This window comes from Hemitrygon akajei, chromosome 11 (assembly GCF_048418815.1).
Source record: "Hemitrygon akajei chromosome 11, sHemAka1.3, whole genome shotgun sequence".
In the NCBI taxonomy this organism is placed as follows: domain Eukaryota; kingdom Metazoa; phylum Chordata; class Chondrichthyes; order Myliobatiformes; family Dasyatidae; genus Hemitrygon; species Hemitrygon akajei.
Genome location: NC_133134.1, coordinates 130,651,181 through 130,678,472, shown reverse-complemented (window position 1 = coordinate 130,678,472; position 27,292 = coordinate 130,651,181). Strand labels below are relative to the sequence as shown.

Sequence of the window (27,292 nt, the reverse complement as noted above, 5' to 3'; positions counted from 1 at the left end):
TCTGAGGAGGAAACAGCAGTCACCAGCAGGGATAAAACTGAGATAATGGCCATGTTGTTTGTAAAGATACATAGTTCAGAAAATTTGACTGAAAAATGGAGAAGGAGAAGGGAAAGAACAATGAGTCAACATCTAGGTGTGTTAAACAGGAGGGAAGAAACTGATGATATAATTGATGATCTGTTTACTTTGGCAGAAATGGTGAGAGCAATAAAGAGATCGAGACCAACCTCCCCAGGGAAAGATCTGATGTGCTATGTTATGCTAAAAAATCTAGGAGAAGGAGCGCTCTTGAAGTTGTTGCATCTTTACAACAGAGTGTGGAAGGAGGGAAGATTACCAAGTGCATGGAAAGAAGCAGTAGTAATTCCAAAAAGGAAACCTGGCAAGGATCGGTCAAAACCCACTAGCTACAGGCCGAGAGCATTAACATGAAATATATGCAAGATAATAGAAAGGATGATAACAGAAAGGTTATCAATGAGCTTGAGAAGAGGGGAATGCTGGCAAGTTATCAGAGTGGTTTAGGAAGGGAAGGAATTCCGTGGAGTCAGTGATAAGGTTAGACACTGAAATAAGAAAGGCCCAGGCAAACCACTGCAAGAGTCAGTAGTTGCAGTGTTTTTTTGACAAAGAAAAAGCCTATGACATGATGTGGAAGGAAGGATTGTTAATTAAACTGCACAAGATGGGGGTTTGTGGGAGAGTTTTTAATTGGATAAAAGATTTTTTGTTTGGTAGGAAAATTCAAGTTTGGATTGGTTCAGAGTTATCAAATCATTACATAGTGGGGAATGGCACACCTCAGGGTAGTGTGATTAGTCCCTTACTTTTCATCATTATGATCAATGATGTCTTCACAAAGATACCAGTGGATATAGGTAGGTCACTGTTTGCGGATGATGGGGCCTTGTGGAAAAGAGGCAGGAACATGGAGCATATAATCAGGAAGCTACAAGGAGCAATTGATGAAGTGGAGGAGTGGGGTTATGATTGGGGATGTAGGTTTTTAGTAGAAAAAAACTCAAACTGTATGTTTGACCAGGAAAAGAATTGAAGTAGGGAAGAAGTTAAGGATGTATGGGATAGATTTAGAAAGGGTTGGATCATATAAATTTCTGGGAGTTATATTTGATTCACGGTTAACATTGGCTGACCATATCAGGGAAGTTGAGAAATGTAAGAAAGTAATAAATGTGATGAGATGTTTGACTGGTAGGGAATGGGGAACAAGTTGTTCAACATTGAAGAGAATGCATGTGGCCTTAGTAAGATCTGTGTTGGATTATGGAAGTGTAGCATAAGAATCAGCAGTTAGGTCTCTTGTAAGGAAACTGGATGTGATTCAGGCTCAGGCTTTGAGAATGTGCAGTGGGGCTTTTAAAGCATCACCAATATCAGCCCTAAGGGTAGAATTGGGAGTAATGCCTTTGGAACTAAGAAGGATGCAATTAATGGCAAACTACTGGGCTAATTTGCAGGGGCACAATGATTCTCACCCCGCAAAAAGGAGTATTTCAGGAGTGCTGGGAGAATGGGAGGTTTCAGAGGGATAAATTTAATCGGGTAGGGAATGATATTGCTAAAGAATGTGGAGTGTTTGATCTAAGGATAAGTCCTTCAGTAGTTTATCTGGTTGTAGCTCCATGGAAGCTGGTATGGCCTGACACAGACTGGCATTTGTTAGAGGTAAAAAGAAAAGGAAAATATAAAGCTGATTTGGTAAGTGCATTTAACTATTGTGATGGAAAAGTATAGTGATTATACTCAGATTTAGATGGATGGTACTAAGGAACCTGAAACAGGAGTGACAGGGTTTGGGGTGGCTATACCAGCAAAAGAGATTGGAATCAGCAGAAGAACATCTAATAAGTTAGGGGTGTATACTGTGGAGATGCTGGCAGTGTTGGTTGCGTTGTGATGGGTGGAGGAAACTAGACAAGTCAAAGTGTTGGTATGCTCAGATTCATCATCAGTTCTAGCAAGTTTAAGGTCTTTTCACTCAAACAGCTGGCAAGATGTACTTTATGAAGTCCTTCAGTCAGTCACAAGAGTTGCATATGAGGGAGGTCAGGTTAAATTTCTATGGGTTCCAGCTCATGTAGGGGTGAAGGGGAATGAGAGGGTGGATGAGTTGGCAAAGAGGGCGTTAAAGAAAGAAAATATAGAAATGCACATTAGTATCAGCAAAGCAGAGGCTAACTGTGTAATCTGGGAAAGAAACATCCAAATGTGGCAAGAAAGATGGGACAGCGAGGGGAAAGGGAGGCATTTATATCAAATACAAAGGAGTGTTACAGATACAAGGGTAGGCAGTGGATACAGAAGAGAGGAAATTGTGTGGATTAGGTTAAGGCTGGGGCACTGTGCACTAAACAAAACATTGAAAATGATAGGGAAACACCAGACAGGACTGTGTGAGGAATGTCAGGAAGAGGAGTCAGTAGAACATGTAATTCTGAGTTGCAGGAAGTATGGGATACAGAAAGAGATGATGAGAATTAATCTAAGGGAATTGGGGGTGCAGGAATTCACATTAAAAGGGTTGCTGGGCATGGGTTAGAGAACACAGGTCAGGGTATTTTTAGCTTTTTTTAGGGATACAGGGTTTTTTATATATAGAATATGTTGGATAAGCAGGAATAGGGTACTAGGATGGCCAAAGAAGGAAGGATAAAGTGTAAATTAGGGTGTGTGTGTGTGAATGGGTGAAGGGATTTAGAATGTAAGTCTATCATCTGATCCACACTCTGGAGCAGAAAATGGCAGTAATGCACCATTAAGCTGGGTGCTAACTGCCATAAAACAAGCAGAGGAAGCATCCAGGGTGTTTCAATTAAAAATACACCTGTATCTGGAAGATCCAGCTGCTGGTGAGTCAGTATCCTGGTTAAAACTACACCATGAAGACAAAAGAACATTCCAAGCAACTCCTTGAAAAAGTTATTGAAAAGCACAGGTCAGGAGATGGATAAAGGAAAATTTCCAAGTCACTGAATGTCCCTTGGAGTGCAGTTATGTCAATCATTAAGCAATGGAAAGAATATGGCGCAGCTGTAAATGTGCATACAGTAGGTTGTTCTCAAAAACTGAGTGACTACAAGAAGAGGTCTAGCGAGGGAGGCCATCAACAGACCTATGACAACTCTGGAAGAGTTACAAGCTTCAATAGCCGAGATGGGAGAGACTGTGGCCAGAATAATTGTTGCACAGATGCTTCACCAGTCACAGCTTTCCCACTTTTTATGGGAAAGTGGCAAAGAAAAAGCCACAGTTGGGGGAGGAAAATAACATACATGAAATCTGAGCTAAAGTTTGCCAGAAGGCGTGTGTGAGATTCTGAAGTCATCAGGGCAAAGGTTCTATGGTCTGACGAAACCAAAAATGAGCTTTTTGTCCATCCGACCAAATACCATGTTTGGCATAAGCCCAACACCATGCCTAATCAAAAACACACCATTCCTGCCATGAAGCGTGGTGGTGGCTGCATAGTGCTGGGGGGTTGCTTCACCGCAGCAGGCCCTAGATGGCTTGCGAAGGTCAAGGGTAACTGGACTGCAGCAAAATACTGGGAAATGCTGATGCAGTCTGCAAGAGAACTGCAACTTGGAAGAATTGTTTTCCAGCAATACAGTAAACCACCCCCCCCCCCAAGTATTCACCCAAAGCTACACAAGAATAGCTTAAAATCAACAAAAATTATGTCCCTGATTGGCCAAGTTCAAACCTCAATCCAACTGAGAATTTGTGGCTGGACTTGGATCATGCAAACTCCCAGAACTTGAACAATTTTGTAAAGAATAATGTTGAAAAATTGTAGTGTCCAGATGTGCAAAGCTGATAGACTTATCCATGCAGACTCAAGGCTGTAATTGCTGCCAAAGTTGCATCTACTAAATGCTGACTTAGTGGGGTGAGTATTTATACAGTAAATTATTTTATGTTTAATAATTTTAATAAATTTAGACCAATTTTTAGAAATTTATTTTCTCTTTGACATGAAAGAGACTTCTGTAGATCTGTGTCAAAAAAAAAGCCAAATTAAATCGACTATGATTCAATGTACTGTGAGGTAAGATTGCCTTATAATTTCTGGCATTTGGGAAAAAGAAACAATTCATTGGCGCAGACAAGATTCTGGACTGCATTAAGACTGAGAAGATGATTCGTTTGCTGGAGAGTCTAGAACAGGAGAATGCAGTGTTAGGATCCGTGAAGTAAGGAAAGCATTCTTGTAGTGCTAAATATCCATTGGTATATTTTGTGGCATGTTGTCAAAAACTTAAGAAAATTAATTAAGTTACGTTTTTACTTGACACTTACCTTCCGGCTCTATCCCCATCCTTTATTGAATTTGATATAGTTGGTATGGTTTAATAATTTTACCTTACCCTCTTAATTGTTTGAATACACTCCGAGGTTCTGTAGCTTTCCTCCTCACTCTCAACTGCAGTATATGTATATGATATATGTCATCTTTTACTCCAGTATTTCCTTTATGTATTCCAACTTACAGTTCTATTATTTCCTTTTATTTGTTTTCTTTTAGCTGAATATAGCTTCCTTGACTTAAATTGTTTCAACTGTTTCCTTGATTTGCTTTGCTTCACATTACATTCTTCTCTGTTCAAACTTGATATTCAAAAGAAAATTAATGAAATGTGTAGACATTCAGATAAACAATTTACCATCACATAACACTGCTGAATCTTCATCATAGCTGACAGTCCATTTCGTCATTCATACTGGATGTGCACAATGTTTCAGTGTTCCAGGTGATACAAGATATATATTTGTTTCACACTTAAGTGAGATCGTTGATCTGCTTGGTGGGCAATACATTTATTGATACTTCAACATTATCGATTGACGATGCTATGCTTCCAGTTAGCATCACCAGTGTAGTTACTTTGGTGGTCCTGTGTACTTGACTATCATCACTTGAAATAAGAAGATCAGCTTTGGAAGTCGATCCTGCTGAACCTTGAGATTTTGTATTGTTACTGAAATATTCAAATGTGTCTGTGCATGTATTGCAGGCATCATATCCATGTGCAAATCTATTTGGATCTCTGAAGGAATTCAACGTGATTGAATCACAAGCTGTTTGTAAAGTAAGGTCCACTTCATTGTTCCAATGTCCACACTGTTTCCTGCAGAGACTGAGTAGATGTGCCCAGTCTTTCCTTAGAAAATTCCGAAAATTTGGTTTAAATATAAGGTGGACAAAGGGGTTATATAGTGTTGAAGACTTTGCAAATAAAGCAGACAGAGCAAATGCTAATGGTGGAACCTTCTCAGCGTTGCCAAGTGCTGCCCACATGGCTGTTATTGCATATGGTGTCCATGCTGCTGAGAATCCAATGCACACAGAAACACTCAACTATAGAATAAGAAGAGAATGATAACATTGTTAGTTAACAGATTTTTGAAAATCTATGACTAGCATGTTTCTTTACTTCAGTCACAGTGGACAAGCAGTCTCATTTGTGTTTTTGTGCAGATGTTAAAAGAATAATGCAATTTTTTTAAATGAATGCATCTGATTGGTTCTGATAGCATTTTGGCAGCTATTTATCAGCAATGAAGGAGAGCTACCGTAGTTAAGAGTGGTGGCTTTCAGTTAATTCAAAGAAAAGAAGCTAGTATGTAACAGAGTTCTCATCTAATAGAACTATCTAAAACATTGGGAGGACTGGAGATGACACTGGACTCAGGTTTTAGATGGAATGTCAGAGTGTTGGCTTTATCTAGACAGCATGAGGAAAGAAAAATGCAAAGGACAAAAGAATTTGCCTGAATTTTCCTTCATTAGATTTAGTAATTCTGTTAATAATTACAACTTAGTTCTTCCACTAAATCTAAAAATTTAGTAACCATGTGCAGCAATCTCTGCTGGATTTTCTTTTCTACATTCTTATCAGGTTATGTTTAACACCTAAGGCAAATATTGGAAATGCTTCCTATTGAATATCAGCAAAAATTGATCAAATCTCACTGCCCAGAATCACAGCCCATAGCTTTCCTGTGCCGATATTTTACTAGATTGATTGAACGGTGTTTACTTGCCTTGCTGAGCCAGTGTGGTGAAGTACTCGGAGTGACCAGAGTTTCCTGTGGCTTTCTGTTAAAGCCCTATCCCCCAAAATACCTCAAAGGCTTTGACAGGCAGCAAAGACCATTGCCATCTTTTCCAGTTGTAAGGGGTTTAAATGCTTTTTAAATGTTTTAGAGAGAGTCATATAAGAAATCTTAATCAATCAAGTAAATAATTAAAACTATTGAACATTAAATTGACTTAAACATTCAACTTGGGGAATTAAGACTTAAATTGAAAAGAGGAAGTTGCATTCCTATTCCCATGACGAGGAATGAAAACCCAATAAAGCTGTAAAGAAGGTAAACACTGGGTATAACTGAGGCCCAGTTAGGGAACCCAGATTATTTTCTTCTCATAAATGAAATGTGCATAAAATCTATTCTCTGAATAATGCATCAGAAAATGGAAGGATTGTGTGTCAGTCAACACATACTGTTGCCCACTTAACAACGTAATTCACTCCTTGATGCACTACGTAGAGTTCTCACCTCAGGGTTTGTTAAGCTTTATGTGTACTTCAGTCAGATATTGTTTACGATGTTGTCAAAAAGGAGGAACAAGAGCAAAGAATCCAGTTTGTCAAATAGTTAGTTGGTTAATTCCATTTTACCCTTTGTGCATGAGACTTTAAGCTTGATGCCAGCAGTAGTAGAAATGTGCACTCAAGGCCCAGCTTGCTGTTAGGTTGGGTAAAGAACGAGACTGAACATAGGAATTCATAAACAGCACCCTATTTTCAGACTCAGCAGCCTATAATTTCCTGGATTACGTTTAGTGCCTTTTTTTAAACTGCGGAGCAGCATTGGCTGTCCTCCAATTCTCTGGTACCTCTCCTGTCACTAAGGATGTTTTAAACATCTCTGCCGGGGCCCAAGTAAATTTTGCACTTGCCTCCTGTAGAGTCATTGAGTACAGCTTGTCAAGCCCTGGGGTTGCAAAGACCTAAGGTAGCAAAACATCTCCTCCTGTAACCCGAACAGGATTCATGAAGTTGATGCTGCTTTGCCTTACTTCTATATACTCTGTGTCCATCTCTTGAGTAAATACAGATGCAAAGAACTCGTTTCAAATATCCCCCATCTGTTTTGGCTCTGATGCACCATCAATAACTCTTGGAGACGTGAGGCGAGATACAGGCTTTTATTGGCTGGAAGAAAGAACAAGCAGCAATTGACCACCACACTGCATCCTGGAGACTGAGGCCGGGGCGGAGTCCCCAATTGCCTTTATACCGGGGTCCGTGGGAGGAGCCAGGTCAGTGGGAGGAGCCACAGGAGCAGTCAGTGGGGGGGGGGGGGGGGGCGTGTCCAGACAGGTATATGTAGTTCACTACAGGCTCCACTACCATTCTCATCTTCCAGAGAACCAATGTCCCTTGTCATCTTTTTGCTCTTAACACAACAGTAAAATCCCATAGGATTCTCCTTCACCTTGTCTGCTAGAGCAACTTTGTGCTTTCTTTGTGATTTCCTTAAGTGCTCTCCTGCTTTTCCTGTTTTCCATAGGCTCCTCATTTGTTCCATATCTGCCAAGCACCATTTTTTTTTTGCTTAACCAGGTCCTCAATATCTCCTGAAAATCAAGTTTCCCTGCACTTATTATCTTTACCTTTTTATTCTGACAGGCACATACGAGCTTTGTATTCTCAAAATTTCATTTTTGAAGGCCTCCCCCTTTCCAAGTACACCTCTGCCAGAAAGTAGCCCATCCCAATCCACAGTTGTCGGATCTTTCTGATGCCATCAAAATTGGCCTTTCTCCAACTTAGAATCTGAACCCGTGGAGCAGACCTATCTTTTTGCATATTTACTTTGAAACGAATGGCATTGTGATTATTGGATGACAAGTGTTCCCCTACACAAACTTCTGTTGCTTGCTCTGTCTCATTTCCCTAATAGCAGATCTCTCATTGGAACCTCTATGTATTGATGAAGGAAACTGTCTTGAACATATTTAACCAGATTCTATCCCATCTACTCATTTTAGAGTAGTGGATTCCCTGTCAAAATGTGGAAAGTTAAAATGACCTGCTATAACAACTTTGTTTCTTGCAACAATCTGCAATCTCCTTACAAATGTGTTGTTCTACATCCCTAAGACTTTTGGATGGTCTGTAATATAGCTCCATTAACATGGTCAGACCCCAGGATATTGAGCTGCCAGACCTGCCCCTCCTGCAACTGGCTCACTAATGACTACAACGTCATACTTCCAGGTGTTGATCCATGCCCTGAGCTCATCTGCCTTTCCTATGATACTTGGATTGAAATATACACAGCTCAGGACACTAGTCACACCATACTCAATCTTTTGATTCCTAACTTTGTCTGAGATCTTACCAACATCTTCCTCTACAACCTCTCCATTAACTGTTCTGGCACTCTCATTCCCAGCCCCCTGCACTTCTAGTTTAAACCCCACCGTGCAGCATTAACAAACCTTCCCACTAGGATATTAGTCCTTCTCCAGTTCAGGTACAAACTATCCCTTCTCTATAGGTCCCTTCTTCCCTGGAAGAGAACCCAACGATCCAAAAATCTTCTGCCCTCCCTCCTGCATTAATTCCTTAGTCACATGTTAAACTGTATAATCTTCCTAGTTCTGGCCTCACTAGCACATGGCACGCGTAGCAATCCTGAGATCACAATCCAGGAGGTCCTTCCCTTAAACTTATCACCTAATTCCATGAACTCTTTATGCAAAACCTCATCACTTCTCCTACTATCTCATTGGTACCCACATGGACCATGACCTCTGGCTGTTCACCTTCCACTTGAAGAATGCTGAGGACTCGATCGGAGAGGTCCCGGACCCTATCACCTGGGAGGCAACATACCTTCCAGGAATTTCATTCTTGCCCATGGAATCTCCTGTGCATTCCCCTAACTAACAAATCCCCTGTCACCACAGTTCACCTCTTTATCACCTTCCCTTCCCTTCTGAGTCATAGAGCCAGACTCAGTGCCAGGGACCCTACTGCTGTGACTTTCTTCTGTTAGGCCATTCCCCTCAAAAGTATCCAAAGTGATAGACCTGTTGTTGAGGGGGATGGCCAAAGGGGTACACTGCACTGGCTGTTTAACACCTTTCCCCTTCCGGACAGTCACCCAACTTCCAGTGCCCTGCATCTCTCTACATTCTAACTATCACCCTTCAGCCTCCCAAATGATTGGAAGTTCATCCAGTTCCAGCTTCAATTGCTTAACTCGGATTGTTAGAAGCTGCAGCTGGATTCACTTCTCACAGTTGTCATCAGGGGCACTGAGGTCTCCAAGCTGAGCAGATAGAAAGAATGGAAGGAAAAAAAATTACCAAGAGCTATTCTTCATTTTTTTTTGCTTTCTCTGACTGAAGCCTCAAAGAGCTAAAGCCTGAAGATCATCACGCAGACAATGGCCGCTGCACTTAATCTGGCTTTGCTTTAATTTGCTCTTTCTAATCAATCCCAAACGCTGGTTGACGGTCAAAGATCAATTATGCCGCTGCAATCCAACGCAGCCTTTTTCTACTTGGTCAGTGGACCTGATTGAAATACCTTCAATCTCAAACCTTCTGATGTCCGGGTTGATCGCTGATCCTTATAACACAGGAAAGATGGTACTTGTGAAGCAAAACCGATCATAGATACTTGATAGCTGGCAATTTCTGGCAGGGCTGAAACTCAAATATAGAACTGTAGGTTGATGGTTAATTAGATGGTATTTAAAGAAAAATCTGTCCTCACTCTTGCTGTAGTACATAACAGCATGCTGTAGCCATGAAAGGCGAACTATGAGTGAAGCAAGAGCTGTCTGACTGAAGCAGTTGTTAGGAAGCTGATCAACTTTAATTAATTCCAACACCCCTTGATAGGTGGGAAGGGCTTTAAACCACATGTTTATTGCAATTTACTGATTGACGTTTCCAGACTTACCTTTACAATTAACTTGTGGGCATTGTTTAAGTTTCTTTGTGGGGACATGTGCCGTTGTACTGCTCTTCTTGAACCATTTACCGTTAGCAGGATGAGCGTGTACGATGTCATGATTATACCACTGGGGACAATGTAGCAAAAGACAAAGAGTACAATGATGTAGGACATTGCCTGAGCGTCTGAATTTGGTGCTTTCCAATCTATACAGCAAGCAGTCCCGTAAGGCTCTGGTCCATAATGGCCCCATTCTACTAGAGGAGAAATGGCAAATATTGAAGCATATGCCCAAGCAGAGGTAGTCAGGAGGCAAGCAAATTCTGATGTAATTCTGTTCCCTGTTACAGAATAAAATAAAAAGGAACACTTAATTAGATTCATAATGTTCAGGACATTCAAGATTTAGCGGCAGAATTAGGCCATTCAGCCCACTGAGTCTACTCACGGTTGATTTATTCCAGTCTCTGCCATCTCCCCATAACCTTTGATGCCCTGATTAATCAACCTATCAACATCTGTCTTAAATATACTGAATGGTTTGGCCTGCACAGCTGTCTCTGGCAATGATTCACCACCCTCCGACTAAAGAAATTTATCCTCATCTGTTTTTAATGGATGTCCCTCTATTCTGAGGCTGTACCCTCTGGTCCTAGACTCCTTCACTGTAGGAAACACTTCTGATTTTTGAATTTTCTCCTCATTTAGAAAATGGTCCACACCTATAGTCCTTAAAACAGGTGGACATTGAATGGTCCATAAACATCCAGCCTTTTTATGCAGCCCATGCAATCGATCCTATTATAAATTGCTACCATTTCTTTGGGGAATGTACTACATAACTATTCCACAAGTGATAAAGTTCAAAATACCAAAACAAAAACAAAACCATTGGCTTCATGTAATAAACAGGCTTACCATAGCTAACAGAATACATTTGATTCTTAGCCTCAAGAGTCAATGGACAATGGGTACTGATGCAAAACCTACAAACTGCTGGAGGAACTCACCAAGTCGGGCAGTATCTTTGGAAATGAATGAACAGACAACATTTTGAGTGAAATCTTTCCTCTGGACTGGAAAGGAAGGGGGAAGAAGCCAGGGGGAGGGGAAAGAGTGAAGCCATGTGGATGGGAATGGTAAAACGCCGGAGAGGATGAAATCTGATAGCAGGGAGAGTGGACCATGGGAGAATGGGAAGGAGGAGGGCACCATGGAGAGCTGATAGGCTGGGGAGAAGTCGTAAGATGCCAGAGCAGGAAATGAGTACTGACCATATAATTGACTAGGTAGTGATGGATCTAACTGTTTAATTGTTATTTCTTTAGCAGTTTGAACAGGGCATGACTGCGCAAGTGTGTGGAGGTCAGCCAGTGAGAACAGCGGGAAGACAGATTTACAGAGCGGGCGACAGAGTAGTGGGAGACAGAGTAGGAAGGCTTTGGCTCAATGGGGCTTCGGCGATAAAGGGTCGAGGTGAGGTAGGTTATCTGTTTAAAATAAAGACAGAAAGTATGTGTGTGAGGCTGGTTTCCTATGCTCAGTGTCAAGTGTGGGAGGTCCTGGAGACTCCCAGCCTCCCGGACGACCACAACTGCACCAGGTGCGTTGAGCTGCAGCTCCTTAGGGACCATGTTAAGGAACTGGAGATGTAGCTCGATGACCTTCATTTGGTGAGGGAGAGTGAGGAGGTGATAGAGAGGAGCTATAAGCAGGTAGTCACCACAGGAGACAGAGAAGTGGGTAACAGTCAGGAGAGGAAAGGGCAAGAAGCAGGTACTGGAGAGCACCCCAGTGACTGTCCCCCTTAACAATAAGTATTCCTGCTTGAGTATTGTTGGGTGGGATGGCCTACCTGGGGGAAGCAACAGTGGTCGCACCTCTGGCACAGAGTCTGACCCTATGGCTCAGAAGGGTAGGGAAAGGAAGAGGATGGCGGCAGTAATAGGGACTCTATAGTTAGGGGGTCAGATAGGCAATTCTGTCAATGCAGGAAAGAAGCGCAGATGGTAGTTTGCCTCCCAGGTGCCAGGGTCCAAAATATTTCTGATCGTGTCCACAATATCTTCAAGTGGGAAGGAGAACAGCCAGTGGTCGTGGTACATATTGGTACCAACATAGGTAGGAAAAGGGAGGAGGTCCTGAAAACAGACTACAGGGAGTTAGGAAGGAACTTGAGAAGCTGGACCTCAAAGGTAGTAATCTCGGGATTACTGCCTGTGCCACATGACAGTGAGTATAGGAATAGAATGAGGTGGAGGACAAATGTGTGGCTGAGGGATTGGAGCAGGGGGCAGGGATTCAGATTTCTGGATCATTGCGACCTCTTCTGGGGCAGGTGTGACCTGTACAAAAAGGATGGGTTGCAGTTGAATCCGAGGGGGACCAATATCCTGAAGGAAGGTTTGCTAAGGCTGCTGGGGAGAGTTTAAACTAGAATTGCTGGGGGTTGGGAACCGAACTGAAGTGACGGAGGAAAGGGAGGTTGGCTCACAAATAGAGGAAGTTTGGAGACAGCGCGAGAGAGAGGATAGGCAGGTGATAGAGAATGGACGCACTCAGTCTGACGGTTTGAGATGTGTCTATTTTATTGCGAGGCGTATCATGAGTAAAGCAGATGAGCTTAGAGCATGGATCAGCACTTGGAGCTATGATGTTGTGGCCATTACAGAGGCTTGGATGGCTCAAGGGCAGGAATGGTTACTTCAAGTGCCAGGCTTTAGATGTTTCAAAAAGAATAGGGAGGGAGGCAAAAGAGGTGGGGGCATGTCACTGTTGATCAGAGATAGTGTCACGGCTGCAGAGAAGGAGGAAGTCATAGAGGGGTTGTCTACTGAATCTCTGTTAGGAATAGGAAGGGGTCAATAACTCTACTGGGTGTTCTTTATAGACCACTCAATAGTAACAGGGACATTGAGGAGCAGATAGGGAGATAGATTCTTGAAAGGAGTAATAATTACAGGGTAGTTGTGATGGGAGATTTTAATTTCCCAAATATTCCAGTAAACATCAAACATGCAATGTGCGAGAAAAAGAACAAATTGCACAATTTCTGTCTTGTATGTTGGGGGAGGGGGGTGCTGGGTGGGCTACTGCACAGGACCGAAAGAAGCTGAAGTGGGTTGTAAATTTAGTCGACTTCATCTTGGGTACTAGCTTACAAAGCACCCAGGACATCTTCAGGGAGCAGTGGCTCAGAAAGGCAGCGAACATTATTAAGGACCTCCAGCACCCAGGGCATGCACTTTTCTCACTGTTACCATCAGGTAGGAGGTATAGAAGCCTGAAGGCACACACTCAGTGGTTCAGGAACAGCTTCTTCCCCTCTGCCATCCTATTCCTAAATGGACATTGAACCCTTGGAATCTGCCTCACATTTTTAACATATGTCTGTTTTTTGCACAATTTTTTATCTATTCAATATTCATACACTAATTAATTTACTTATTATTTTTATTTTATTTTCTATATTATTTATTGCAATGAACTACTGCTGCTAAGTTAACAAATTTCACGACACATGCCAGCGATAATAAGCCTGATTCTGGAAAAAAAATGACTATCTGAAGAAGAAGAATCTCAGTTGTTTACTTTGATAATAAATGAATCTTTGAAAGACCATCAAGCTGGACAGTCGTAATGGAACAGCAACAAACCTGGACCCTAAGCTCAATTCTTAAAATGAATGTCAAGCAACAGCTCTTAAAGGAGTAAGACTGTAAATTTTCATTCCGAATCATGAATGTTTCAAAATCCATCCTATTCCCATTTTGACCTCTCTGTCCTTGGTCTCCTGCTGTTGCAAAGAAGTTCCACAGAAGCTTGAGGCACAGCATAGTCGCCATTTGTTCAGCAAATTTTGGCCTTCTGGTCTTTAAAAAAAAAGGATTGGAATAATTTCAGGTTATATAGTAAATCAATTTTAAAGGCAATGGCTGTTGGCGAAGATTGTCCTCTGGCCACTTGTATTTCCTCCAGACGCCTCGTTGGCTTTTCACTCTTTCATTATCCCATCTGATACTTCATTATTTTGTCTATAAGAGATTTTTCTTTCACTTCTTAATCATTTGCTTTTCTCTGTTAAAATTTGTTAAGTCTCTAGTTTTTTTTAATTTTAAGGCTGCCCAGGCTACTGAGAATTTCAGTGTTTTTTTTTAAATCCAGTCTTGTAGAATTTTGCTTTAGTGTCTAACTTTTAGGTTGATTGACGCATTAAAGATCAAGACATTAACAGTGACGTGAATTGCTAGTTTTACAATTATAATGGCATATATCTTGCAATCTCATGACAAACAATGAAAGCTCATGACAGTATATTACATTTTTAATACAAAATCAAGGCATTGCAGATGCTATCAATCTGAAATAAAACAGAAAAGTGCTGGAAATAGTCAGCAGATCAAGTATAGCATCCATGGAAAAAGAAACCACACTAATGTTTCATCATTATTGTCAATCCATTGGATTGCAAAATCCTCTTCAGTACATGGCAATTTAGAAATGCTGTATTATTACAGGCTCATTGTATTTGAAATTTCATATGTTTAATAATTAATGCATATGTTGCTGGGGATATGTAAAAATAAAATCAGTATCTGTAAAGAAAAAAGGGAAACTTTTACTACTTGTCTGATAACTTTGTGAACTGTAGCCATTACAAAACTTGGCTTTTTAAAAAATTCTTTGTATTATACAATTGTAGAATGTATGCAAATTAAAAACAATTTTCCAAACAATATTGGCAACTATTAAACATAATCACACTTGAGCTAGTAAAATTTTGTGTAAGCTATCAATATAATATTTTTTTATTAACATGACATAGTTCAGAAAAAAAATCAGCCACTATAAACATGAGTTAGAACTTACCATATAGAGGGTAACAGACCTTCATACAGCAGATAATGCTCAACATTGTCAGATTAGTAAGGCTGCAGACACCGAATAACAGACCGCAGAAGGCATAAAAATTGCACCACCTTTGACTAAACAACCATCTGGAAGAGAGATCACTTTGTTAGTCACCTTTTATGGGTACGTAGACAATATGTTAATGACAATATGTTAAAATATGTTAATGTGTTAGTGTATCATTAAACAAATAGGACTCAAGTGATTTATATATTTCAACAGATTAAGACAGCCCTTGATGCAAACGTTTGTGCTGGAGGATATTTCGTACAGAAAGCCACAATATAGCCATAAAATTTTCTAGTGTGCCAATTCCTTGCATCTTCCTCCAACATTTCTGTAACTTCAATAATTAGCCATGCTGCCTTGTCACTTATTTATTTCTATATTTCTCATTCATGGATTTTTATGTTTATCCACTTCTCTCTACTCCTGATTCATCTTTCTCCCTTCATCTCCATCTACCCTTCACACACATACTCCCCCTAATGCTTCTAAACCAACCACCTCTCCATACGTCACCTTCCTTTCCTTTCATATTGCATCATATTCAGTTCTTTGTCATTTCCATCTATCACCTGACAGTTTCTGACATCTTTCCTACCTGGATCTAGCCATCACCTATCAACTCTTGCTCTACCTCTTTTCACTCCCTCCCTTTATTTTTTTACTAGCTACCTCCACTTTTTAAGTCCAAGTGAAGGATCGCAATTTGGAACATCAATTGTCCATTTCCCTCCATTGATGCTGCTTGACATGTTGAGTTCCTCCAGCATTTTGTGTGTTGCCTCAATTCCAACATTTGCAGTCTTTTATCTCTCTCTCTGAAAATTATAAAATAGGATTACTTGACTGGGATAAGATACAGATGAATGAAATACCGCAGTGCATGATGAGACAGTGTAGTTCAGAAAGCATAGGGTTGTGTGTGAATGGATCATGGGAAAAGTTAAGAATTAGGGAGTGGATTTTTAATATTATTTCTGGGAAGTGGATAACTCTAACATTTTTTAACTTTTCATGAAACCAGATTCAGTCATATTGTAAACACAAAATACACTGCAGATGCTGTGGTCAAATCAACACGTACAAAAGCTGGATGAACTCAGCAGGTCAGGCAGCATCCGTTGACGAAGGGTCTCGGCCCGAAACGTTGACTGCTCATTTCAACGGATGCTGCCTGACCTGCTGAGTACATCCGCTTTCAAACGTGTTGATTCAGTCACATTGATTCTTTGGAATCATATACTGGCCAGATCAGTAAGGAGAGCAGGTTTCCATCCCTGAAAGAAGCAATTGAAACTGATGGGTTTTACATCAAATTTAAGGCTTTATGGTCACTATCATTGAAACTATCTTCCAGATTTATTTAGTTACTTGAAATGATAAAGAACAAAGTGTTTCAGAGCAGATTTGACTGATTTTGCCTGACTTTCTTTGTTAAGGTGCTCTCCTTGAGGAAGGTATCCCTTTTTGACTCATTTCAATAGTTTCTTGTATTAGCTCTTCTACAAATTTATTCATGAACACAGAACTATGATGAATGTTTCTAAGATTCTTGATGGAATGTAGGTGCTTGTCTAATTTTATCTCTTATTTTTGCAAGGTATCACATTCATGACACATTTCACCATCATTTCAGTTCTGATTATCATGGCTGTTAAATTGCCTCTAGTGATGGTAACAGAAAATCATGATCATATTAATTAAGCTGTTTTTTCATAACTTTAATTACAATTTCATTTCTATTCCAACATCACTTTTCCATTTTCCCTTCAAGAACTGTGTGAACTAAACTTGTGTTAGAGTGGAAACTTCATGCATTTGATCGTGTACTTCGCAGTTTTCAGTATAACCTGATGTATCTGAACAGACAACTTGACACTGTGCTTCAACTAGATCTTCGCACCAAGCCTTTTAAGACCATGAGACATAGGAGCAGAATTAGGCCATTCAGCCCATCAAGTCTGATCCAACCTCCAATCATGGCTATTCGTTTTTCCCCTCCTCAGCCTCACTCCCCAGCCTTCTGCCCATAGCCTTTGATGCTGTGTCCAATCAAGAACCTATCAGGCTCTGCCTTAAATACACCCAATGACCTGGCCTCCACAGCTGACCTGTGGTAATAAATTCCACACATTCACCACACTCTGGCTAAAGAAATTTCTCTGCTGCTCTGTTTTAAATGGACACCCCTCTATCCTGAGACTGTGCTCTCCTGTCCTAGACTTCCCACCCCCACCCCCCACCATGGGAAATATCCTTTCCACATCTACTTTCTCTAGGCCTTTCAACATTCGAAAGGTTTCAATGAGATCCCCCCTCATCCTTTTAAATTCCAACGAGTACAGACCCACAGCTATCAAACATTCCTCGTATGATAACACTTGCATTTCCGGAATCATCCTTGTGAACCCAATGTCAGCATATCTTTTCTTAGATGAGGAGTCCAAAACTGTACACAATACTCAAGGTGAGGTTTACCAGTGCCTTTAAAGCCTCAGCATCACATCCCTACTCTTGTATTCTAGACCTTTTGAAATAAATGCTGACATTGCATTTGCCTTCCTCACCACCGACTCAACCTGCAAGTTAACCAGTAGGGTGTTCTGCACAAGGACGCACAAGACCCTTTGCACCTCATGTTTTTGGATTTTCTCACTGTTTAGAAAATAGTCTGCACATTTATTTCTTTTATCAAAGTGCACGACTATGCATCTTCTAACATTGTATTTCATTTGCCACTTTCTTGCCCATTCTCCTAACCTGTTTAAGTCCTTCTGCATCCTACCTGTTTCCTCAACACTACCTGCTTCTCCACCAATCTTCATATCATCTGCCAACTTGGCAACAAAGCCATCTATTCCATCAGCTAAATTATTGATTTACAGCATAAAAAGAAGTGGTCCAAACACCAACCCCTGTGAACACCAATCGTCACTGGCAGCCAAGCAGAAAAGGATCCTTTTATTCCCACTTGCTGCCTCCTACTAATCAGCCAATGCTCTAACCATGCCAGTAACATTCCTGTAATATCATGGGCTCTTAACTTGCTAATCAGCCTTATGTGTAGATAGATAGATAGATAGATAGATAGATACTTTATTCATCCCCATGGGGAAATTCAACTTTTTTTTCCAATGTCCCATACACTTCTTGTAGCAAAACTAATTACATACAATACTTAACTCAGTAAAAAAATATGATATTCATCTAAAACACTATCTCAAAAAGCATTAATAATAATTTTTAAAAAGTTCTTAAGTCCTGGCGGTTGAATTGTAAAGCCTAATGGCATTGGGGAGTATTGACCTCTTCATCCTGTCTGTAGCACCTTGTCAAAGGCCCTTCTGAAGCTCCAAATATACAACATCCACTGCATCCCCTTTATGTATCCTACTTGTAATCTCCTCAAAGAATTTCAACAGGTTCATCAGGGAAGATATTTCCTGAAGGAAACCATGCTGACTTTGTCCTATCTTGTCCTGTGTAACCAAGTACTCCATAACCTCATACTTAACAATTGACTCCAGCATCTTCACAACCACTGAGGTCAGGCTAACTGGTCCATAATTTCCTGGCTAACTGGTCTATAATTTCCTTTCTGCTGCCTTCATCCTTCCTTAAAGAGTGGAGTGACAGTTTTATCTTGTATCTGCACACTTATGGACTCCAAGCGGTGATGCAGTGTCTAATGGTCCAATTTTATGTCTGCCTCAGTACCCAATACCTACACATTGGCAGATGCTCAGTCTCCTGCCTTCTGCTTACTGCCAGCATGGCTGTCCATTACAAGGTGGTTTTCAGAGTGGTACAGAGGTGTGAACAATTGTTTCTCCAACAATACTGGAAGTTTAAAGCATTCTTCTAAGACATGTCTCTCTTCATTTATTCCATCTATCTTTACCACACTGCCAGCAATCCTGATAGTGTCTTTGCCAAGCTGTAGGGCTTCAACACAAAACATCAGCAAATTTCTCTGCCCCACAAACACTCTCATCAATGGGTGACCCTAGTTCATTGTGATTTTGATAACTGTCAGATAACTGCCTCTGATTGGCATGGGTTCCTATGCATATGGTCATACATAAGAGCAATAACGATAGAGCAGAGTTGTTTTGAATTCTATTGAAGGAAACCGTAAAACATACAATTTCTGGCCAGCAACATGGGTACAGTTGATAACAGCCTGGGCAAGCTTGCAATCTTAGTGAAGCCATGTGCTTTCTTATTTCCTCTTGTCTATCAAGGGAAAATGAAATGTGATCAGTTCCTCTTGAAAGGGGATCCTTGTGATATACTATTATAGCAAATACATCCAGGGACAAAGTGATTCATTATTTGACTCTGTGGCCAAACAACAGTAATGTTGAAGAATTTTAAATTCTATGTGTGGAAGTGAGGCTTGGATTAAACTTGCATTAAATCGGATTGAATGTTCACTACCATTTTTTCCTTTCCAAATATGCTAATTCCTCATTAAATTTTGCATAACTATTTACATAACTATAGAATAGTCACATGGAATTAGTATCAAAGTTAAATGAGTACATTTACCTGTGTGCAAACAATGATGGAATGGCCAGTGGTAATAGAGTTATGATCATTGAAAGGTCACTGATGGCTAAGTTTACAATGAAATATTCAGCCGGTTTAAGCATGTGTCTTTTCCTGAGTGCAATAAACAAAAGAATACTGTTTCCAATCAGAGATAAGATACCTGTAAAAACAAAATTGTGTTTTCTACAATTAATGTACACAATAGATTGTGATAGGAATATTTGTTCTTCAGACAAAAATGATTCCAAGTAAATACAAAATGTTAAACTCTTTAAAATATATTATTACCTGTAGATCAATTTTAGCAAGTGTAAATTTCAAACAATTAATAGCATAAAGACAACAATTTAAAGGGCAGAAATCTGATAGTATTTAACAGTTATTTTTAGAAAGTGCATATTATGCTTGTGTGGCCATTTGAGGAATACAACTTCAAAATTTCAATTTATAATACAGATTATTACTGAGTAAAACTGACAGCAGCCTCAGGCACTATTAAACACAAAATAAAAACTACAAGATGATCTCAAAGATTTCCTATACTTCCACACTATTTCAATCATTGCTGATGGAATCATCTATTAGCAATGAAATTAGACTAATTATACCCACCATTCATTTTGTTCATTCAGGAATAAAAAGAACATTTTATTTATTATTCTCCTTTGTAATTACTAATTAATATAACAACCTCTTTGGTCCTGAAAATGTAGTTTCATTATGCCATAAGAAAATAAAGGCAAAGTAAATATTTAAACTAATTATAGGCATCCATTAGTCTCGTGAGACCATGGATTTGCACCTTGGAATGTTTCCAGGGTGCAGGCCTGGGCAGGGTTGTATGGGAGACTGGCAGGTACCCAAGCTGCAAGCCTTCCCCTCTCCATGCCACTGATGTTGTCCAAGAGAAGGGCACTAGGACCCAAGCAGCCTGGCACCAGTGTCGTCGCAGAGCAATGTGTTGTTAAGTGTCTTGCTCAAGGACACAAACATGCTGCCTCAGCTGAGGCTTGAACCAGTGACCTTCAGATCACTAGACCGATGCCTTATCCATTAGGCCATGCGCCAACACAATAAACTAATAAAAATCTTGTTTTAATTTGTTTACTTTTTTCCTTATATTCCTCAAATTGCACAGCCCTGTCTTATTTTACTTCGCTCTTGATACAAGGATCGTAATGTAATTTCTATTTCCCCCATTTTACTTTTTCTGTTGTAGTCTGTAACAATTCTCAAATCTAATTTCTTGAGCAATCTCTCAATTTGCCTCAAATCCTCTGAAGAATGTGTTGAATTCAACTGACATCTGGAAAAAAAAGTGAGCTTCTTTTGAAGTGAGTGACAGTTGACAGTTCTCTATCATCAACTGCAAACCCAGGCCCATGTAATGCAAAGCTTTTCCTTACAGGAGTAATGTGAGGACACGGCAGGAAAAGAATCATGGAACATCACCATGGTTCATCCATGTTCAGCAGTTATGCTCATAAAATAGAAAGAAATGTATTTGCGCCCATTAATCTTCTGGTGCTGTGCTTTCTGAAAACATTTCCCACCAGAATGGAGGGTTAATCGCCATCTATGTATAGAGCTGACAGCTTTGATCAAGTATATCCCTGGTGAAGTCTCACTTCCAATGGCCCTGTATGAACAGGCTACATTCCATTTCCATTAAGAATTGTGGAACTTCTGATCTTAACCTCAGGTCTACATTCCTACCCTATCCCTGTAGCCTTAAAACACTTAAAGGGCAAATCATTTATGTTGATTTTGAATATGTTAATGTTTCAATTTCTACAGCTCTCTGAAATAAAGAATTCCAAAGTAACCCTCAGAGAAGAAATTCTTCAACCATAAAAAGTGACCTCTCAACTCTGAAGCTACAGTTGAAGTCAGAAGTTTACATACACTTAGGCTGAAGTAACTAAAACTCATTGTCTAACCACTGCACAGATTTCATATTAGCAAACTAAAGTTCTGGCAAGATGTTGAGGACATCTACTTTGTGCATGACATGAGTAATTTTTCCAACAATTGTTTACAAACAGATTATTTCACTTTTAATTGACTATATCACAGTTCCAGTGGGTCAGAAGTTTACAAATAAAAGCAAAAGAAATCAGCCAAGACCTCAGAAAAAAAAATTGTGGACCTCCACAAGTCTGGTTCATCCTTGAGAGCAATTTCCAAATTCCTGAAGGTACCACATTCATCTGTACAAACAATAGTACGCAAGTATAAACACCATTGGACCACGCAGCCAGTATACCACTTAGGAAGGAGATGCATTCTGTCTCCTAGAGATGAACGTACTTTGTTTGGTGTGATAAGTGCAAATCAATCCCAGAACAACAGAAAAGGACCTTGTGAAGATGCTGGAGGAAACAGATAGACAAGTATCTATATCCACAGTAAAACGAGTCCTATATCGACATAACCTGAAAGGCTGCTCAGCAAGGAAGAAGCCACTGCTCCAAAACCACCATAAAAGAGTCAGACTACGGTTTGCAAGTGCACATGGGGACAAAGATCTTACTTTCTGGAGAAATGTTCTCTGGTCTGATGAAAGAAAAATTGAACTGTTTGGCCATAATGACCATCATTATGTTTGGAGGGAAAAGGGTGAGGCTTGCCAGCTGAAGAACACCATCCCAACCGTGAAGCATGGGGGTGGCAGCATCATGTTGTGGGGGTGCTTTGCTGCAGGAGAGACTGGTGCACTTCTCAAAATAGATGGCATCATGAGGAAGGAAAATTATGTGGATTTATTGAAGCAACATCTCAAGACATCAGCCAGGAAGTTAAAGCTCTGTCGCAAATGGGTCTTTTAAATGGACAATGACCCCAAGCATACCTCCAAAGTTGTGGAAAAATTGCTTAAGGACAACAAGGTCAAGGTATTGGAGTGGCCATCACAAAGCCCTGACCTCAATCCGATAGAAAATTTGTGGGCAGAACTGAAAAAGCGTGTGCAAACAAGGAGGCCTGATAACCTGAATCAGTTACACTAGTTCTGTCTGGAGGAATGGAACAAAATTCCAGCAACTTATTGTGAGAAGCTTGTGGAAGGCTACCGAAAACGTTTGACCCAAATTAACCAATTTAAAGGCAATGCTACCAAATACTAACTGTTATGATACCAGCCCCCTCTTTTGTGAGAATCGCAAGAGCCCTTGTGAAGGGGGGGGGGGGGGTCAATGACCCGAGAGAGAGAGACGTGCTGAATAGACACAGGAAATGGGAGAGAGAGAGACCTGCTGAATACCGCGTTCCACCAGGATGCAGAATAAGGCGACCTTGACTACTGTCTCATGAAGACCACGTGTAAAGCCCTCGGGCAAAGTGGGCTGGTTGAGAGAGAGATTGACACCTGCAACCTGATTGACACCTGCGATCCCGTGAGGAAGTATAAAGGAGGGTCTGGGGGGGGGGACGACCCCTTTAGACGCACCAAGGAGACACGATAGCGATCCCGTCGAAGCGGGAAGCCATTCTGAAGGAAGCCACGTGCGTTAGATTCCAAATCTGGAGTCTGTGGCTGGAATCACGGAAAACCACTTTTAACTAACAACAGGGAAGCCTGCTCCCCTGATTCCACGGCTTTGCTTCGTAAGGACCCGGGCAAGTGTTCCTTTTCTCACCAATCTCTCTCTCTCTCTAACACGGGAAACCCAGCGGTTCCCAAAAGGCTGAAGCCTGCAGACTTCTGAATGACTTTTATATTTCCAAATGGACAATATATAATCCCCTAGACAACGATAGAGCTTATTTCTGATTGATTATTACTATACCTGCACTTTAGATTGAATATTGACGACGTATGTTATCTGAATGTTTGTATTAACCTTACTTTTGTGCCCCTTTATAAATAAAAACGTTTGAAAATGGTACCATCAGACTTCAGCGGACCTCTCTATCTTTGCTGGTAAGTGATCCAGTTATGGGATACGTAACACTAACAAAGTGCATGTAAACTTCTAACCCACTGGGAATGTGATGAAAGAAGTAAAAGCTGAAATAAATCATTCTCTCTACCATTATTCAGACATTTCACATTCTTAAAATAAAGTAGTGATCCTAACTGACCTAAGACAGGGAATGTTTTCTAGGATTAAATGTCAGGAATTGTGTAAAACTGAGCTTAACTGTATTTGGCTAAGGTGTATGTTATCTTCTGACTTCAACTGTATGTCCCCCAGTTCTAGATTTCCTCAAGCAGCGAAGCAATTTTCTCAACATCGTCCTTTTCAAGGTCAAGAACAACTACTAACATTCACCAGTTCAGTTCTTGAACCAAGCTGCTCAACCCTCAGTATAGAAACTCTATAACTATTTTGAACTACAATTGCCATTTGCTTTTCATCTAGTTGTGTTATTTCCTGTATAATTTTATATTTTCTTGTGAATTATCTCTCTAAGTGCCTGTGATGCTATTGCAGGTAAGTTTCTCATGGCATCTGTGCACACATACACTTGTGTATATCAAACTAAACTCATCTTGACTTGTCAGATAGTGCTTTATCTTTAGCAATTCTACCTGTTTTATCTCGCTTCATATGTAAATTTATATGTAAAATTAAACAATTGATTATAGGAAAATAACTATATGAGAAAATGCAAAGATGGTAAGTGTTAGGTGCAGAATTAGAGCTTTTGGCCCGTCGAGTCTGCTCTGCCATTTCATCACAGCTTCTCCATTTTCCCCTCAACCCCACTCTCCTGCCTTCTTCACATAACCCTTCATGCTCTGACTAATCAAGAATCTATCTACCTCCACCTTAAATATACCCAATGACCTGGTCTGCACTGCTGCCTGAGGCAACAAATTTCACAGATTCTAAAGAAATCCTCCTCAACTCCGTTCTGTTCTGAGGCTGTGCTCTCTGGTTCTAGACTTTCCCACTGCAGGAAACACCTCTCCACCTCCACTCTTTCTAATCCTTTCAGCACTCAATATGTCTCATTAAGATTCCATCTTATTCTTCTAAATTCCTGCAAGTACAGGCCCAGAGACTTCAAATCCTCTTCACATGATAACCCTTAATTCCCAGTATCTTTCTTGTGCACCGCCTTTGAATGCTTCCAATGTCAGCACATCCCTCCTTATATAAGAGGCCAAAAACTGCTCACAATACTCCAAGTGAGGCCTTACCATCCTCTTATATAGCTTCAGCATTACATCCTTGCTTTTATAATCTAGTCCACTTGAAATAATGCTAACATCACATTTGCCTTCCTCGCCACCGACTCAACCTGCAAGTTAACCTTTAGGGAATTTTGCATAAGGATTCTTAAGTCTCCTTGCATCTTGGATTTTGGATTTTCTGTCTGTTAAGAAAAGTGTATATGCTTTTTTTCCTTCTACCAAAATGCATGACCATACTTCACAACACTGTACTCCATTTGCTATTTCTTTGTCCATTCTCCTAATCTGCCCAAGTCAATCTTCAGCTCCCTGCTTCCCCAACACTACCTGCCTTTCCACCTATCTTTGAATCATTTGCAAATTTGGCAACAAAGCCATCAATTCCATCATCCAAGTTATTGACATATAATGTGAAAAGAAGAGGTCCCAACATTGATCCCTGCAGGCTACTACTTCTCTCCAGCAGCCAACCAGAAAAGACTCCCTTTATTCCCACTCTTTGCCTCTTGCCAATCAGCCAAAGCTCTATCCATGCTAGTATTTTTCCTGTAATACCATGGGCTCTTTTCTTGCTAAGCAGCCGCATGTGTGGCACCATATCAAAGGCCTTCTGAAAATCCAAGTGCACAGCGTTCACTGATTCTCCTTCATCTATCCTGTTTTCCATTTTCTCAAAGAATTCCAACATATTTGGCAAGTAAGATTTTCCCTTAAGGAAACCATGCTGACTTTGATCTATTTTCTCACGTGCCTCCAAGTACCCATAGACTTTATCCTTAACAATTGACTCCAACGTCTTCCCAACCTTAGTGGTCAAGCTAACTGGCCTATAATTTCCTTTCTTCTGCCTCTCTTGAAGAGTGGAGTGGCATTTACAAATTAGCAGTCATTTGGAATCAAGCCAGAATCTAGTGATTCTTGAAAGATTATTACTAATGCCTCCACGATCTCTTCAGCCACCTCTTTCAGAACCCTGGGATATTCCATCTGAATTACCTACCTTCAGACATTTCAGCTTTCCAAGCTCCTTCAGCCTATTATAGCAATGCACTTACATATGCCTCCTGATGCTCTTGACTTCACACATACTTCTAGTATCTTCCACAGTGAAGACAGATGCAAAATACTTATTCAGTTCAGCCACAATTTCCTTGCCCCCTTGGTACATCTCCAGTGGTCCACTATCTACTCTCACCGCTCTTTTACTCTGTACAAATATGAAAAAGAACTTTTGTTTTCCTTTGACATTATTGCCTAGCTAATCTTCATATTTCATCTTTTCCCTTCTTCTGGATTTTTTAGTTAACTTCTGTTGGTTTCTACAAACTTCCCAATCACTAACCTCTCACTATTTTTTGTTCTATTATATGCCCACACTTTAGCTTTTCTGTTGTTTTTGGTTTCCCTTGTTAGCCACAGTTTCAAGATCCTGTCTTTAAAATACTTCTTCTTTGAAATATATCTATCCTGTGCTTCCCCTAATTTCTTCCATATACCCCAGCCATTGCTGTTTACTATCATCCCTGCTGGTTTCCTCTCCCAATCAATATTGGCCACCTCCTTTTTCATGCCTCTATAATTCCCTATACTTCACTGTAATACTGATACATTTGATTTCAGCTTCTCCCTTTCAAATTTCAGGGTGAGGTCTGACATATTACGATCACTCTCTCCTAAGAATTCCTTTACCTGAAGCTCGCTAATCAAATGCAGTTCATTATAGAACCCACCATCCAGACTAGACTTGCCCCTGTGGACTCAACCACAAACTGCTCGAAAAATCCATCTCATATGCATTCTACAAATTCCTTCTCTAGGGATCCAGCACCAACCTAATTTTCTCTATCTATCTACACATTGAAATCTCCCTTGACAATCGTAACATTGCCCTTTTAACATTTGATTTCTATCTCCCATTGTAATTTGTAGCCCACATCCTAGCTACTGTTCTTTTTAACCTTGTGGTTTCTTAATTCTACCCACAAGGACTCTACATCTTCCATTCCTATGCCACCTCTTGTTAAGAATTTGATTTAATTTTTTTACCCACCACCTCTGACTACCTGTCTGCTTTTGGAACAATGTGTATCCTTCGATATTAAGCTTCCAACTATGATCTTCTTTCAGCCACAATTCAGTGATGCCCACAACATTTTATCACAAATCTCTAAATGTGCTACAAGATCATTTGCGTATCTCCCTAAATTCTCTCTACAGGACCTCTTCCCTTTTCCTACCTATGTCATTGGTGCCAACATGTACCAAGACTTTTGGCTGCTCCTTCAGCTCCTTTCAAATGCTATAGACTTGTTCTGAAACCTTCCTGGCCGTGGTATCTGGGAGGCAACATACCATCCCAGTGTCTATTTCACGTCCACAGGATCTCATCTCTACCCCTCTAACCATGGATTCCCCTGTCACTGCTGTAGTCCTCTTCTCTCAGCTTCCCTTCTGAGCCACAGCAACAGTGAGACAGTCACTGTGGCTCCCCCCCCCCCCCCCCCGGGGCCCGTTAGGTTGTCCCCTAACCGTGTCCAAAGTGGTATACTTATTAGTGAGGGGAATGGCCACAGGGGTGCTCCGCATTGCCCTTTCCTGACAGTTACACAGGTACCTGCGACCTGCAAACAAGGGGTGACTACCTCTCTGTAGCTCCTATCTATTACCCCCT

At 40.6% G+C, this 27,292-nt stretch overlaps 1 protein-coding gene across 1 annotated transcript in view; it reads right to left on the bottom strand.

Annotated features, from left to right (window-relative positions):
• Positions 1-4,804: 4,804 nt before the first annotated feature.
• The window catches only part of LOC140736382 (opsin-5-like), a 50,764-nt gene continuing 28,276 nt past the window's right edge, over positions 4,805-27,292 (bottom strand). The window contains exons 3-7 of the mRNA XM_073062364.1: positions 19,476-19,661; positions 14,877-15,004; positions 10,897-10,902; positions 10,014-10,348; positions 4,805-5,383 (exon numbers count right to left, since the gene is read on the bottom strand). Of these exons, the coding sequence (XP_072918465.1) occupies positions 4,805-5,383; positions 10,014-10,348; positions 10,897-10,902; positions 14,877-15,004; positions 19,476-19,661 (1,234 nt within the window). The remainder of the gene's footprint in view (positions 5,384-10,013; positions 10,349-10,896; positions 10,903-14,876; positions 15,005-19,475; positions 19,662-27,292) is intronic.